The sequence below is a fragment of the Oratosquilla oratoria genome, chromosome 37 (assembly GCF_046742065.1).
Source record: "Oratosquilla oratoria isolate Oo_2021 chromosome 37, ASM4674206v1, whole genome shotgun sequence".
In the NCBI taxonomy this organism is placed as follows: domain Eukaryota; kingdom Metazoa; phylum Arthropoda; class Malacostraca; order Stomatopoda; family Squillidae; genus Oratosquilla; species Oratosquilla oratoria.
In genome coordinates, this window is record NC_134813.1 from 12,884,658 (window position 1) to 12,900,616 (window position 15,959).

The following is a 15,959-nucleotide window of genomic DNA, read 5'->3' on the forward strand; positions in this document are numbered from 1 at the left end:
TGTGGTACTCCGTTCTTAATGTTTCTGATGTGCGATGATTGGCCATTATATGACACATGAGCATTCCTGCCTGCCAGATAATTGGCCAGCCATCTTTTGGTGTTATTGTGCATGTCTGTGTTGTATATTTTATTTGTTAGGTTGTGGCGGGGGATAGCATCAAAAGCTTTACTAATGTCCAATGTTATAAGAAGTGTTCTGTGGTGGGGCCTATCTGAATTGATGCCATCTAAAATTCTTTGTGTGAGGTTTGTCAGAAGAGTGTTTGTGGAGTGTAGTGGCCTAAAACCGTGTTGTGAGTCAGCAAGGGGAATATATGGTGTGACAAGTTTAAGTATTAGGCGTTCAATGACTTTAGAGGGGGTGCAGAGAAGTGTGATTGGGCGGTGCGATGTTGGGATTGTTGGGTCTTTGTTCGGTTTTGGAATGGTGATTATTTTACCATGCTTCCAGATGTCGGGTATTGTGTTGTGTGAATAGCTGTAGTTTGCAATGTTTGTGAGTGCGTGTATACCTTGTGGTCCAATGTGTTTTAGGTGTATGTTGCTTATGTTATCAGGGCCACAGGCAGATGAGTGCTTGAGACTATGCAATATGAGTTTTGTCTGACTGTCTATGAAGGGTGTATAGTCTGAGTCTGTGGGAAAGTCTTTCTTACGTCGAATGGTGCGTCGGTCGTCAGGGTGAGATGTAAGATGGCTCGTCTGTGCAAAATGACGTATGAGTGCGTTTGCTTGTTGTCTGTTTGAGGGTAGATTATCTGTTGTTGTGATTATTGCTGCGTGAGAGCGTGTAGTGTTAGTGTTGGATAGTGTGATGCTGTTGAGTGTTTTGTACAATTTGCTGGTGTTTGTTTTGTGATCAAGTGTATTGATAAAGTTTTGCCAATTTTGTGTTTTTTGTTCATGTATTTTATTGGCAATCACAGTGTTTAGTGTTTGTATTTGGTCTGCTATGTTTTGAGGGATAGGTGTGGGGGTATCGTGTTTAAGTGTGTCACGTTGTCTGATGAGGCCTTGGATTTCTGGTGTGAAGTTGGGGTTGTGTGATTTTCTGTTGCCTCTAGGGATGTATCTCTTGTCTGCGTTTTGTATGATTGTATTAAAAGCGTGCACAGCATTGTTTATGTTTGTGATTGGTGTACTGTTAAGTGTTTCGAAATGTTGTTCTGTCTCTTCATTAAAGGCTTCCCAGTTAGCTCTCTTGTAATTGGTGTAAGTGTGTCTGTGGCCAGCTGGGGTGCATCTTGTTTTGGTGGTGATGATGATTGGAAGGTGGTCAGAACCAAGGGCTCCGACCACTCTCCATGATGTTGTTGGGGTTAGGCAGGAGGAGCAAAAGGTGATATCAGGAGAGGAGGGAGTGTAGAGGGCTTGGTATGGGATATGTGTATGATTATGCGTGTTGTTCATGATAGTCAATGAGTCGAATTGAGTCTGTATATCAAGCCCTCTGTCTGTGTCAGGGTTGTCGACAAACCAGGCAGACGACTTGGCGTTGAAGTCACCACCCATGATCAGGTTGGGGATTGAGGTTAGTTGGCTGAGTTGAGGTCTGAAGGTGTTTGGAACTGTGGGGGATGATTGGGGGGGAATGTACATGTTAACTATTGTTAGTGTTGAATTGTTGCCTGTGCGGATACGAATGGATTGGGTTTCTGTTGTGTTATCTGTGGTAGGGAGGAGAATTTTGGTTGTGGCACTTGTGTCCACAAAACAGATGGAATGGTGGATCAGGGTGATGAGTCCACCGCCATTGCCGTCAGTCCGGTCTTGTCTGATGGTGGTGTAATTATGAAATGATGGTGTTTTGTGTGAGTGTCTTAATTTTGTTTCTTGTAGAATTGCAATGTGTATGTTGTGTTGTTTAAGAAAGTGTTCAAGTTCATGTTTTTTAGTGTTTATACCGTCAATGTTGTGTTGTAATATGTTGATGTTGTGTGTTTTGTATGTGTTGTATGTTGCCGTTTGGGGTTGAGGTTGGGGTGGTAGTGGGGAAGGTGTAGGATCTGGGTCAGAGGGGGGGAAAGGAGAGATCGGGGACAAAGGAAGGGGAGTACTAATCGGGGGTAAGGGCAAAGGGAAATTGGGAGTGGGTAAGGGTGTTGGCTGTGGTTGGGGAGGTGGGATTGGGGTTACTGGAGGGCAGGTAGAACATGTCCAAGTGTTTGTGTATTGGTTTGTGTCAGCAAGTGTTGTACAAGTGAGGTGGGCCCAGTTTTTGCACATATTGCACTGAACTGAGCCCTTTGTCTGTCTGCTCGAAGTAATGGGTTTAGAGCATGTTGGGCATGTGTATTTTGTGGTGGGCCCAGGATTGCTCTCTACATCTCCGGCTAAAAGTAGAAGAAGAGGGGTGATCGCCGGAAAATGACCCCTCAGTGCAGAAAAAACGTAACATTGTGTGTTGGAAAAAAAAGGATTGTGGTACTCCCCCAGGTAGGCGTAGCTCCTCCTTGGGGATCGGTGCCATCTGCGTAGAGCTGATGGCCAGGGGTAGATGCTGCTGTTTGGCCCCCAACTCTTGGGGTTGGGGGGTGGTCCCACGACGTAGACGTTGCAGCTCCAGGACCTCTACCCTTTGTTGTGTAAATGTTCATATGAGCTGATCACGTCACCTTGTCCTCAGACATGGGTGAGTCGTATGCCTTCATCGTGGACACCTATGGCAGGGTTCTGCATCACCCACTCCTCCCGTCACCTCTCTCTCTCGACGAGGATCCAACAGTAGTTGACATCACACTCCTTGAGACTGACTCCAGTGTTAGACCATTACTCAGGAAGATGGTAAATCGGATTGAGGGCAATGAGGTATAACATGTTTTACTTTTATTAATATTTTTATTATTGTTAGGGATTAGTGGAGAGTGACTGTGTAATGAAACTGTTATGCAAAGAAGAGAGGAGTATGTGGGGATGAAATGGTTGGGAGTGGAATTATGCCTTTTGGCTTTGACTACCTCCCTTGTAAGGGGGAAAGCCCTTGGTATATGCATGTGTTATCATCATTATCATTATTACTATCATGTTGGACTTCTGCCTTAACCAGACTAATTTTACAGTTTTATATATTGTGGGTGTACGTGTATGTGGAGTTGTCTTAACTACACAGTTTTAGTCATAAGTCCAGTTGTGGAATCCATGAGGCGAATTTCACCAGCTTTTCCAGGAATATGATATGCTGATTATATACTAATGACATCATAGAATAATAATGATATGATATTAGTAAAAGTGTAAAGTACTAGTCAAGTAGTATATGATATTGATTATGAATGGTTGTGTATGGATGATGCTGTGGTGCATGAGAGGAACTGGGTGGGGTATGGAGGGGTGAGGGTGTGTGAAAAACTAATTTGACACAGCCCAAAGGGATTTCTCCCCATCTTCTCTTTTTCTGCATGAGGGGACAAAGAGGGAGTGTCACCAATTTAATGAAGTGGCCTTGCTGTGGATGTGCTGTGTCTTGCAACACTGCTTCTGACCCAGGGGAGTGGGCATGATGCAGGGATGACCCATCATCCAGGAGGAGCCAAGATAAGAGGGAGGGAGGGGGGTGAATGGGAATTGAGTATGTGGAGATGGAATGGGTGGGAGTGGATTTTATGCCTTTGTTTTTTAGCTACCTCCCTTGTAAAGGAGAAAAAGCCTTTGGTGTATATATGTATATATATGTATTTATATATATATATATATATATATATATATATATATATATATATATATTTATATATATATATATATATATATTTATAAATATATATATATATATATATATATATATATATATATATATATATGTATGAATAATGACAGTAGATGGAACTGTACTTGTACTCTTCTAATCCACCAGTACTTTTCTTACTATTAGGCACACATTAAACAATTATCATTATATATTGTTGTATCAATACATGTAATCGTAATCTCTTTGATATGATAATCATTCTTACATTTGCCTTTATAAATATGATCATTATTAAGAAATGTAGGCTGCAATAATGAATAGTTTTGTTTTGTTGACATCTCATGGCCTCATTGTTTGTGCTTCTTCAGGAGGTGGAAACCTTTTTTGTGGAGAGCATCGGCCGCCCTCGAGGAGTGAATGTTCCTAATGGGATTAGATTCGGCAAAAAAAGATTCCATTACTTCTGGACTCCCATCAACGATACAGACTTAATCTTGAACATCGCCATTAGGATTGAAGAAAATGGCAAGGTAGCATTTCCTCATTGGATTTGATTGACTGATTTATATACAGTATATATTTATATTTCCTTTGTGTTAATATATATATATATTCCCCCGTGTAAGGGGGAAAAAGCCTTTGGCATATGTATGTAGAAACCACAGGGAAAATAAAGTCGGAATACTAAACATTTTCGTCTATTACAACATCCTCGGAGTACTCTGAGGATGTCGTAATAGACGAAGAGGTTTGGTATTCCGACTTTATTTTCCCTGTGGTTTCTGCAATATTATTTAGTCACACGTTATTGTGATTATTTTTGCGATATATATATGTATATATATATATATATATATATATATATATATATATATATATATATATATGTAGGTATTATTAATGAGTGCATCGAGGGATAAGGAAGAAATGTCAATGTAGTGGTATTGGGAGATCTTAATGCTAGGGTAGGAATTGAACCAACAGATAGAGTGGTTGGGAAGTGTGGAGTTCCAGGAAAAAATCATACTGGAGTGTCAATGGTGAAGTGCCTAGAAAGAGAGTTAATAGCAAATACAGTGTTTAGGAAGAAAGTCAACCATAAGTACACATGGGAGAGTGTGGTGGATGGAAGGGTGGTAGATAAAGCATTAATGGACTATATAGTGGTAACCAGGAGTATAGTAGGAAGAGTTAAGGATGTATATGTTCAAAGGGGAGAGAGTGGGGGAATATCAGATCATTTTTTTGGTGGAAGGTAAGTTGAGAGTGGAGGATAGATGGAGAAAGAGGAAAAGGACAGAAAGTACGGAGGTGCTTAGAGTGAACTGCTTAAATGAGAAAGAAAATAAGAAGTACAAGAAGCTGAGAGAGGAATGGGAGGGAATGAAGGACATGTGTGAGTGTAGTAGTTTCAGAGGTATCAGATTGTTAAGTGTATTTGGGAAGGCTCATGGGAGGGTCTTGATTGAGAGGATTAGGAGAGGAACAGAAGGAGTAATTGGTGAGGAACAGTGTGGGTTTAGGATAGGTAGGGGTTGCATAGATCAGATTTTTGTGGTAAGACAGATATGTGAGAAAGCTTTAGGAAAAGGTAAGAATGTTTTTGGGGCTTTTATGGATTTGGAAAAGGCTTATGACAGGGTAAACAGGAAAGCACTGTGGGAGGTATTGCAGATATATGGGATAGGAAGAAAGCTTTTAAGAGTAGTCAAGAATTTTTACAAGAGTAGTAGAGCTTAAGTTAGAATCAGAAATGGAGAGAGTGAGTGGTTTGAGGTAAAGGTGGGACTTCAATAGGGATGTGTTATGTTGCCTTGGCTGTTCAATTTATACATGGATGGGGTGGTGCAAAAGGTAAATGCAAAGGTAGTGGGTCAGGGATTTGAGATGGTTAAAGAAAATGGAGAAAAATGGGAGATAAGCCAGTTGTTGTTTGCTGACAACACTGCACTTGTAGTAGGATCAGAGGAGAGATTGAGAAAGTTAGTGACAGAGTTTGGGAATGTGTGCAAAAAAAGGAAGTTGAAGATAAATGTGAGTAAAAGTAAGGCGATGATATATACAAGGGGAGAAAGTGTTAGCAGACTGGAGGTGAGTATTAATCCCTTCCATACGGTGCCGCCTACGTAGGCGGCATGGGGAGCAAGTGGATACACGAGGCTGCCATATCGGTGTCTTGATTATATTTATTGTAGTTGTTCCTGCGTAACTGACATACTCTCTAAACTGGCTTCATCACATTTTCTATGGTTATCAAAATTCACGGGTGAAAGAGAGAACGATCGATATAAGTGGTGACTATTTTTTATGATGCATGTATTATGACGCAACATCATACGTCTGGCAGCTAATGCTGCCCGCGAGATTTTGGCCCGGAGTGAAGTGGTTAAGGGAGAGAGACTGGAGGAAGTGGATAGTTTTAGAAACTTGGGTGTAAATGTGGTGGGAAAGGGAGTGAAGATGGAGGTAGAATGTAGACTGAGAGAAGCAAGTAAATGCCTTTGGGTATTAAAAAGTGTAATAAGAAATAGACATTTGGGAATAAATGCTAAGAGGAGATTGTATGAAAGAGTGATTGTGCCGACAACACTGAATGGAGCAGAAACATGGAACATAGGAAAAAGAGAAGGAGTTTGGATGTATTTGAGATGAGGTGCCTGAGAAGTATGATAGGGGTTACTAGGCTATATAGAGTGAGAAATGAGGAGGTGAGGAGGAAAATAGGAGTGGAAAGGGAGTTTGTAGGTAGGGTTGATGAAAGAGTATTAGGATGGTTTTGACACATGGAAAGAATGAGTGAAGAAAGGCTAGTAAAATAGGTGTGGAAGGCAGAGGTGGAAGGAGTGAACATGAGGGGGAAACCAAGGATGAGATGGATGGATGGGGTGAAAGGGGCATTGGGAAAGAGGGGAATGTCTGTTGAGGAAGGACAGGAGAGGACAGAAGATAGGGGTGAATAGAGTATGGTTGTGTATGGATGATGCTGTGATGCATGAGGGGGAGTGGGTGAGAGATGGTGGGTGAGGGAGTATGTGTGAGAAATAATTTATTGCAGCCCAAAGGGATTTCTCCCCATCTTTTCTGCACAAGGGGATGGAGAGGGGGCTTGCCAATTTAATGAAGCAGTCTTGCTGTGGATGTGCTGTGTCTTGTGACACTTCTAAACACTGCATTTGCTATCTTCAACTATCTAGACATATCTCCACCATTATCTCTACACTATTTTTTCCTGGAACTCCACATTTTCCAACCACTCCGTCTATATGTTCATTTCCTACCGTAGCATTAAGACCTCCCAATACCACTACATTGACATTTCTCCCTAAACTCTCTATGCATTCATTTAAATCTATAAAAAAAAATCCCTTTCCTCTACACTCTTCACACTACCAGGCCCATATGCAGTTACAAAAACCCATATCTCCCTTCCCAGTTTCACCTTCATCCACATTAACCATGAAGAAACCTCTTTCCTCTCCACTACACATTTACCTTTCTCTTCACTTACTAGTATAGCCACCCCTTCTCCCCCTATTCCTCTCCTCACTCCTGACACCCTCTCAATTACACTACCAAACTCAAACTCACCCCTTTCTTTCAACTTATTTTCACTTAATGCCAACATATCCATCTTCTCACAAACATACTGCCTATCTCTTCCCTTTTACTCTCATGTGTACCACATCCACACACATTGAAAGACCCAAACCTTAGGGTTCTGGTTGGAAAATTCCCCACAGACCCTCTTATCTCTTTGCTTTTTTTTTTAGGAATGTCCCCTTTGGGGCTACAGAGAGTAGGATGTCTAGTCCTATCCCCATCCCATTTTTGTAGCCTTTTATGACTCAAGTGGAAACACTTGTGGCAGTATTCCTTTCCCCCACCATAGGGTTCAGCAAAAATAAGGAAATTAATTTTCAGAGAAGTGGTACAGGACAGTATCAAGAATGGGGTACAGCATAATGGAGGGACAGTCGCAATATAATAAAGTATCATCTTTTCTCTATGAATAGATATTTCCTCTATCACAGAGAAAATGATGTGTGGATCTAGTCCATAGGGGTGCCCCATATAAACCCTAAAGTTGTATAAACACGGTAAAGGAAACATGGACTGGAGATGAAGCTTTTATTCCTGCATGCTACTGAGCAGCTTTTAACCCCACAATAATATGCAGCCAATACCCCCAGACATGGTATATTATATTCATATGTAGGTATTTGATCAAAGGAAGTTGAAAGTAAATGTAAGTAAAAATAAGGTGATGAGGTGTACAAGGGAAGAGGGTGGCAGTAAAGTGTAAGTAAGTCTTAAAGGAAAGAGGTTAGAGGAAGCGGATAGTTTCAAGTATTTAGGGTCACATGTAGAAGGGAATGGAGGAGTCGGGGTGGAGGTAAATTGTAGAGTGGAGGGAAACAAGTAAATGTCTTAGAGGAATGAAAAGTGCCATGAGAAATAGTTAACTGGGAGTGGATGCAAAGTGAAAACTATATGAAAGAGTGGTTGTGCCTATGGCACTATAGGGTGAAAACTTGGAGGAGGGTAGGAGGAAAATAGGAGTGGAAAGGGAACTGGTAGTTAGAACTGATGAAAGAATATTGGGATGATTTTGGCTCATAGAAATAATGAGTGAGGAGAGTTTAGCAAAAAGAGTGTGGAAGCAGAGGTGGATGGAGTGAACTTGAGAGGAAGACCAGGAATGAGATGGATGGATAGGGTGAAGGGAGCCTTCAGTAAAAAGTGAATGTCTTTTGAGCAAGGAAAGAAGGCAAAGGATAACTGTGAGTAGAGAATGGTTGTGAATGGACTAAAAATTGATGCAGCCTAAAGTGATTCCTCCTTGTCATTTCTCTTTTTGCATGAGGGGACAATGAGGAAAGGTCGCCATATAAATGAAGAAGCTGGCCCTGCTATGGATGTGTTGTGTCTAGCTCCAATGCTTATGATCCAGGCAGAGGGCTAAAGACCCTTCATCTATGAGTAGCTAAAAAGAAAGGGAAATAAATGGGTGACAAGTTGGAGTAGGTCCATGCCTTAACTGGCTACCTCCCTTATAAGGGGGAAGTATATGTCACAGACCAGCTTTTGTATTTGAGTTGCTGTATCAAAACTTGGCCATGATTTGATCAGTTTCTTCAATACAGTTGCTAGTGTGCTTAACCTCTTCACTCTGGGGCACATCACACGTCTGGCAGCATTAGCTGCCTGACGTGCGATGTTGCGTCATAATAATCGCATTATAAAAAATAAAGTCAGTGCTCAATCGTTCGTTCTCTTTCACCCGTGAATTTTGATAACCATAGAAAATATGATGAAGCCAGTTTAGAGAGAATGGAAGTTACGTATGTACGACTACAATAAATATGATCAAGATGCCGATGTCGGCATCATTGCGTACCCACTTGCTCCTCATGTCGCCTATGTAGGCGTCACTGTATGGAAGTGGTTAATACCTTTTATTGGGATTTTCTGTCTACACTGGGATTGAAAACAAAGATGAGGTGCAAAAACTGTTTAATTTACATAATATTTTACATAATATGAAAATATACAAAATTAACTTACTCTACTAGAGAGGGGTATGAACAAGGGTGTGAGTGAGAGTGAAGGGTACCACGGCTCATGTCCCTCCTTTTTGTAAGGGGAGCACAACACAAGTGCCAACAGCAGGTGCTAATTTGTTACATCTGTAAGCCTAGTCTATTCCTATTTATTTACCTGGCTTCACACAATCCATCCACTTCTTTATTTTTGAGTGAAGAAGGTTTACAATTTATCAATTGCTAGTTATCTAAACAAAATAGTAAAATATATTAACATGATACTGATGACCCACTTTCGGAGAAGAATAAGCAAAGATGTAGAGATCTGTATATTTCGATCACTTACTGTGATCCTCTGCTGAAGAGGATCACAGTAAGTGATCGAAATATACAGATCTCTACATCTTCGCTTATTCTTCTCCGAAAGTGGGTCATCAGTATTATTTTACAAATGTGCTACGACATATCTTTGTTGTGATATTAACATGAATGATGATGCTACTTCTTCATATCATCATTGTTATGATGACCCATGACCACTGTAGAATATTCCATTTGTGTACTACTCCACCGCTGATTCATAAGTCTCCCGCAACTGAAATATTTATATAAAAGAAAGCCTATTCTTTTTCATATCTTATTATCTAACTTAATTATGGGAAAGGTGGAGGGGGAAACACGGGTCTTTATGTGAATATCGAGTTTATTCAGATAAAGACCTGTGTTTCCCCCTCCACCTTTCCCATAATTTGTCCCAATATCTCTATATCTAACTTAAGATAACCTACAAGTTGGTTAAATTTAATATTTAAAGGAGCTTTTTGGGAATGAGTAACAAGAGCTATATTATTTGATGATATGGGACATAGATATACAACACTTACAACATCTACAGTGCCACACCCGTGCTTCTTTGTATCATGACAAATGTCTATGAATGGAAGTCATCTGCGGTAGGGATGAACCACATGCTAAAGAGACTTAAGCATTACAAGGACATGTTGCCTCAAATGCTTTTCATCCTCACTTTCAGATAACATCATCCAAGTGCGTATGTAAAAGTGAAGTTGAATGTCGAACTCCACATTTCCAATATCATCGCCTTGACACAGTTTCTGAAGACAGCTTATGTAGATACTTCAATGCAGTAAGTGAAATATCCTTACATTGGGCTAGCTTTCCATTGCTATGTTTTTATTTTCTAATTTATATATTCATCTATTATCTTCTAATATATATTTTTAGTCCTGTATATCCATGTGTGAGTGCAGAAATAGCCACTGCCAGGTTTTCATAAAGGAAAAGATCTTTAATCTTTCATCAGTGACTTCATGTATATTGTTCCAGCTAAGAACAGATAATTTTATTTAGCTGAGGGTTGGCCATACAAAATCTCCAGTCCTTAACCAGAACAAAATCTGTAAAGTATATCACTGTACTAAAAAGTAATAATTGTTCATCATCATTGTGAGAGAAAGAAATTAAATAACACAAGTCAATTGGCCTTTCATATCTACTTAGTTGTATTTTACGGGAAGGGGAGCTATGCTCATGGTGTCCCGCCTGGCATCCTCATGTACCCACACATGCCTCATGACACCTACATAGGCGTCATTGTACCGAAGTGGTTGATTGCTGTTGGTTTGATAGTGGCATTAAGGAAAAGAAAAGAAGATCAAAATGGACAAAAGATTGGTTGTTGAAAAAGAGACCAAAATTCACACACCAACTTGTTTTATTATTTAAAATTATAGCCACATGACTGGCATAATTATATGAGAATAGAAATAGCTACTAAGATTTAATGTTTGGCTATTGTTCTCATGATCAAACTGTTTGTTGATGACATCATGTTGTTTGTTAGCTGCCCACAGAAGTCAGGTTCAGCTAGACTTGCTTCAAACCATTTGACCAATGTGATTGACAACCAAATACCCCATTCACATGGTAAAACATCACTTCAAACATGTGTTGGATAAACTGTTTGACTCTGTAAATGGCCTTTAACAGATAAAGGGGATTGCTACCCACCTAGCATGAGATAATTGATTTCAACAGTACTCCACAGTCTGTTCCATTTCAAAGTGAAACCTCTCTTGGTGTCGTTTGGGTGATGTGACAACAAGATTGTACAAGGGTCAATACTCTCACCAGCATTATACAGTCTCATCACAGAACACAACACAAAAGTGTTCACCAACACAGTTGACTTGACAATAATCCAGCACATCAACTATGAAACTATGACTGCATTATACACAATTATACATTATGCATCAACTATGACTGCATTATACACAATCATGCACGCAAACAACACAACATACACTCTATAAGGGATTTGTGGGAAAACCCAGTTTCGGCTGTAGCATTCCTTGGGGAAACGGGACTGCTCGGACAGACAGTCTAGGGAACGACAACAACAACAACTATGAAATAGCTGCTAACATCCAAGCCTACACAGCCAGTCTGTCTTGAGGCTGCATCACCCAAATGATATCAAGAAGTCTTCACATCAAAATAAAGCAAACTGTATATCACATAAGACATCCGTCTCATGAACCAAATTTAATGCTGTATTTGACAATTTTGGAAGTCAGCTATTTTTGTACACACTAAGGAATTTTTGCTCTTGAAAATCCATTAAAAAAAAAAAAAGTAGATCTGTTTACCATAAACAAAGGTTAATATTATGATTTTTTCTGAAGACATGAATTTTGGTACATATATATCTGAAAATTTGTATCACTTCTAACAGTTAATGAATTATTTAATTTCTCTTTAGACAGTATACAAGGGTAATGGCACTGTCAAATTTGCCCCAACATGTTTCCATAATGTTCAAGCCTATCTTCGTGAGGAGAACAAAGAATGGGAAGATAAGGTCACTCAAATATTCAGAGACCGGACTCCAGCTAGCAAGTTTAAAATCATAAAGGTATTTTACAGAAATTTTGTTGCAAACCTACTTTTACATAATTATTTCAAAACATTTTTGTATTGTATTGTATTTCATTGACAATGACCAGTACTTCCATCATAGGGGGACAGCTTTGCACTGAATAAGTGGAGTTGTGGAAGTGGTTAGGAGAAGTTTAAAAAGGGTAGTGGAAAGAAGAGACATGGGAAATTAAAAGTAATCACCAATGCTCTCTCAACTCAAGTGTTGCCTCAAGTTTCACATAGTGAAAAATCTGGCAGCAGTCCTCAGAACTTCCCATGGATCTCTCTGGAAGAAACTTTGAACTGTTGTCTGTGTTGTATGTATTTGGGGCTGTTTGTATATCCCCAGCTAAAAGTGGTAGGAAGAGGAGAGCAGTTGCAAGCACCTTATATGTGAATTTTTTTTAGAAATATGGTTGAAGCTCATAGAGTGAGATCTTGGGCCCAGTCCAGAGACCAAGTACCCCTCAGGGCTCCACATCTAGATGGAAGTGAGAATGTTGATGGTTTTTGAATATGGGCAGCAAGGAGACAATTCTCTGTGGTGGGTGTTTTTGCACCGCCATCACTTGCTAGTATCCATTGTTGGTCCCATGGAAAAGAAAAAGTTAGATATATATCCAGACAGAAAGAGAAGAGGGTGTATACTGTATATACATACATACATATATATACACTAACAGCTTTTTGCCCCATACAAGGGAGGTAGCCAAAGTCAAAGGCATAAATCCACTTCCACCCATTTCATCCCCACATACTCCACTCTCATTCACCACCCTCCCTCCTTCCCTCCCTCTTTTCTTGGGTCCTGTTTGATGTGTCATCCCTGCGTCTTGCCCATTGCTCTGGGTCAGAAGCAATGTAGCAAGACACTGCACATCCACACCAAGGCCACTTCACCTTACTTTTACCCACATTTATCTCCAGCTTCCTTATTTTGCTTAACTTCCCAAACTCCATCCCCTCATGCAGAAAAAAAGAAGACTGGGAGAAATCCCTTCGAGTTGTGTCAAAATATCATTTACACATACTCCATAACCCCTCTTATCCCCCACCCACTCCTTCCCATGCATCACAGCATCATCCATATACAACCATTCTCCACTCACCTCTATCTTTTGTCTTCTTCCTTCCTTTCTCAACAGACATTCCCCTCTTTCCCATTGCCCCTTTTACCCCATCCATCCATCTCATCCTTGCTTGCCCCCTCATGTTCACTCCTTCCACCATTAACTTCCGCACCTCTTTTACTAATCTTTCTTCACTCATTCTTTCCATTTGTCCAAACCATCCCAATACTCTTTCATCAACCCTATCTCCCAACTCCCTTTCCATCCCCACTCTCCTCCTCAACTTGTTTTTCCCTCTATCCAGTCTAGTAACCCCTACCGTACTTCTCAGGGATTTCATCTCAAACACATTTAAACTTCCTCTCATCCTCTCTTATGTTACATTTTTCTGCCCCATACAGTGCTGTTGGCATAATCACTCCTTCGTATGATCTCCTGTTCGCATCCATTCCCAAATGTCTATTTCTCTTTACACTTTTTAATTCCTCAATTTATTAACTTGCTTCTCTCAATCTACATTTTACCTCCACTTCCATCCCCATTCCCACCACATTCACACCCAAGTATCTAAAGCTATCCACTTCCTCCAGTCTATCTCCCTTAATACTCAGTTCCAATTTGCTGCCACATTCTCCCCTTGTACAGTACATCTCATCACCTTACTTTTACCCACATTTATCTCCAGATTCCTTATTTTGCTTAACTTCCCAAACTCCATCACTAACTTTCTTAATCTCTCCTCTGATCCTGCTACAAGCGCAGTGTCATTAACAAACAACAACTGGCTTATCTCCCATTATTCTCTATTGTCTTTAACCATCTCAAATCCCCAGTCCATTACCCTTGTGTTTACCTATTGCACCACTCCATCCATGTATAAATGGAACTGCCAAAGCGACAAAACACATCCCTGGCAAAGTCCCACCTTTATTTCAAACCGCTCACTCTCCATTTCTAATTCTAACACAGGCTCTACTACTCATGTAAAAACTTTTGACTGCTCTTAACAGCTTTCCTCCTATCCCATATATATGCAATACTTCCCACAGTGCCTTCCTGTCTACTCTGTTGTAAGTCTTTTTCAAATCCATAAAAGCCCAAAAAACATCTTTACCCATTCCTGAAGCTTTCTCACATATCTGCCTCCCCATAAAAACCTGATTCACACAACCCCTACCTGTCCTAAACCCACTAAACCCACACTATTCCTCACCCATTACTCCCTCTGTTCCTCTCCTAATCCTCTCAATCAAAGCCCTCCCACAAGCCTTCCCAACTATGCTCAACAAACTGATCCTCACTGAAACTACTACACTCACATTTGTCCCACCTTCCCTTGTGAAATAGAACTATACAGGCACTCCTCCAGTCCTCTGGTACTCTACCTCTTTTAGACAAACATTAAACAACCTCACCAGCCAGTCCACCATCAATGTACCTTCTTTTTTCAGACATAACACATAACACTCATCCAACCCAGGTGCCCATACCTACTCTCATCATTTTGATAACAGCTTTCACTTCATCTTTCCTTATTTCTCCTCAATTTTACCTCATTCATCACTGTCATTTTCTTAGCACTTCCCAATGCAACTATCTTTCCCTCCCTTTTCTCCTTCACATTTAGCAACTCCCTTAAATACTCTGCTTATCTTCCTCTTACTGCCATCTCTTCCATTATTATCTCTCCAGCAGCACCTTTTATCTTTTCTTCTCTACTTGATTTACCTCCTCCTCCTCTCTTAATTTCTTTCCAAAACATCTTTTTATTACAATAAAAAAATTCTGTCATGTACCCCATTTTACATCTGCTCTCCTGTTTGCCTCCTTTATTTCATGTTTTACTTCTCTTTTCTTTGTACCTCATATATGATTATCTTGTCCTATTTTGTAACGAATCTGCGAATGCTCATTTCTTCTCTTCTACAACCTTCATAGCTTTATCATCCCACCACTCACTACCCTTCCTTCTATTTCCTCCCATCCTTCTTGTTCAACACACCATATTTGCACACCATGTAACTCCCTCCTTGAAACATCCCCAGAATGTACATGTGCTAAGGGGAGAGAGTAGTGGAATATCAGATAATTTTTTGGTGGAAGGTAAGTTGAGAGTGGAGGATAGATGGAGAAAGAGGAAAAGGACAAAAGGTAGGGAGGTGCTTAGAGTGAACTCTTTACATGAAAAGGAAAAGGAGAAGGAGTACAAGAAGAAGCTGAAGGAGGAGTGGGAGTGAAGGATAGAGTAGAGCTAGGAGTGGAGGAGGAATGGGGATGGCTCAAGGAGGGAATCACAAAGTGTGCAAAGATGGTGTGTGGAACAAGAAGGATGGGAGGAAATAGAAGGAAGGGTAGTGAATGGTGGTATGAGGAAATAAAGAAGGTTGTAGAAGAGAAGAAGTGAGCTTTCACAGATTGGTTACAAAATAGGACGAGGGAGTTATATGAGAGGTACAAAGAAAAGAGAAGAGAGGTAAAGCACAAGGTAAAGGAGGCAAAGAGGAGAGCAAATGTGAATTGGGGTAAGAGTATGACAGAAAATTTTGAAAGTAATAAAAAGATGTTTTGAAAAGAAATTAAGAGAGGAAGAGAAGGCGAATCAAGTAGAGAGGAAAAGGTAAAAGGTGCAGATGGAGAGATGATAATGGAAGAGAAGGCAGTAAGTGGAAGATGGGCAGAGTATTTTAGGGAGTTGCTAAATGTGAAGGAGGATAGG

The 15,959-nt window shown here is 40.3% G+C and overlaps 1 protein-coding gene across 4 annotated transcripts in view; it reads left to right on the forward strand.

The window, feature by feature from the left end:
* LOC143019524 (VWFA and cache domain-containing protein 1-like) overlaps positions 1–15,959 on the forward strand; it is a 124,687-nt gene that overhangs the window by 74,127 nt on the left and 34,601 nt on the right. For all 4 annotated transcript variants that reach the window (XM_076175210.1, XM_076175212.1, XM_076175211.1 and 1 more), the window contains 4 exons: positions 2,629–2,810; positions 4,056–4,217; positions 10,264–10,377; positions 12,016–12,168. In XM_076175210.1, coding sequence (XP_076031325.1) covers positions 2,629–2,810; positions 4,056–4,217; positions 10,264–10,377; positions 12,016–12,168 — 611 coding nt within the window. The remainder of the gene's footprint in view (positions 1–2,628; positions 2,811–4,055; positions 4,218–10,263; positions 10,378–12,015; positions 12,169–15,959) is intronic.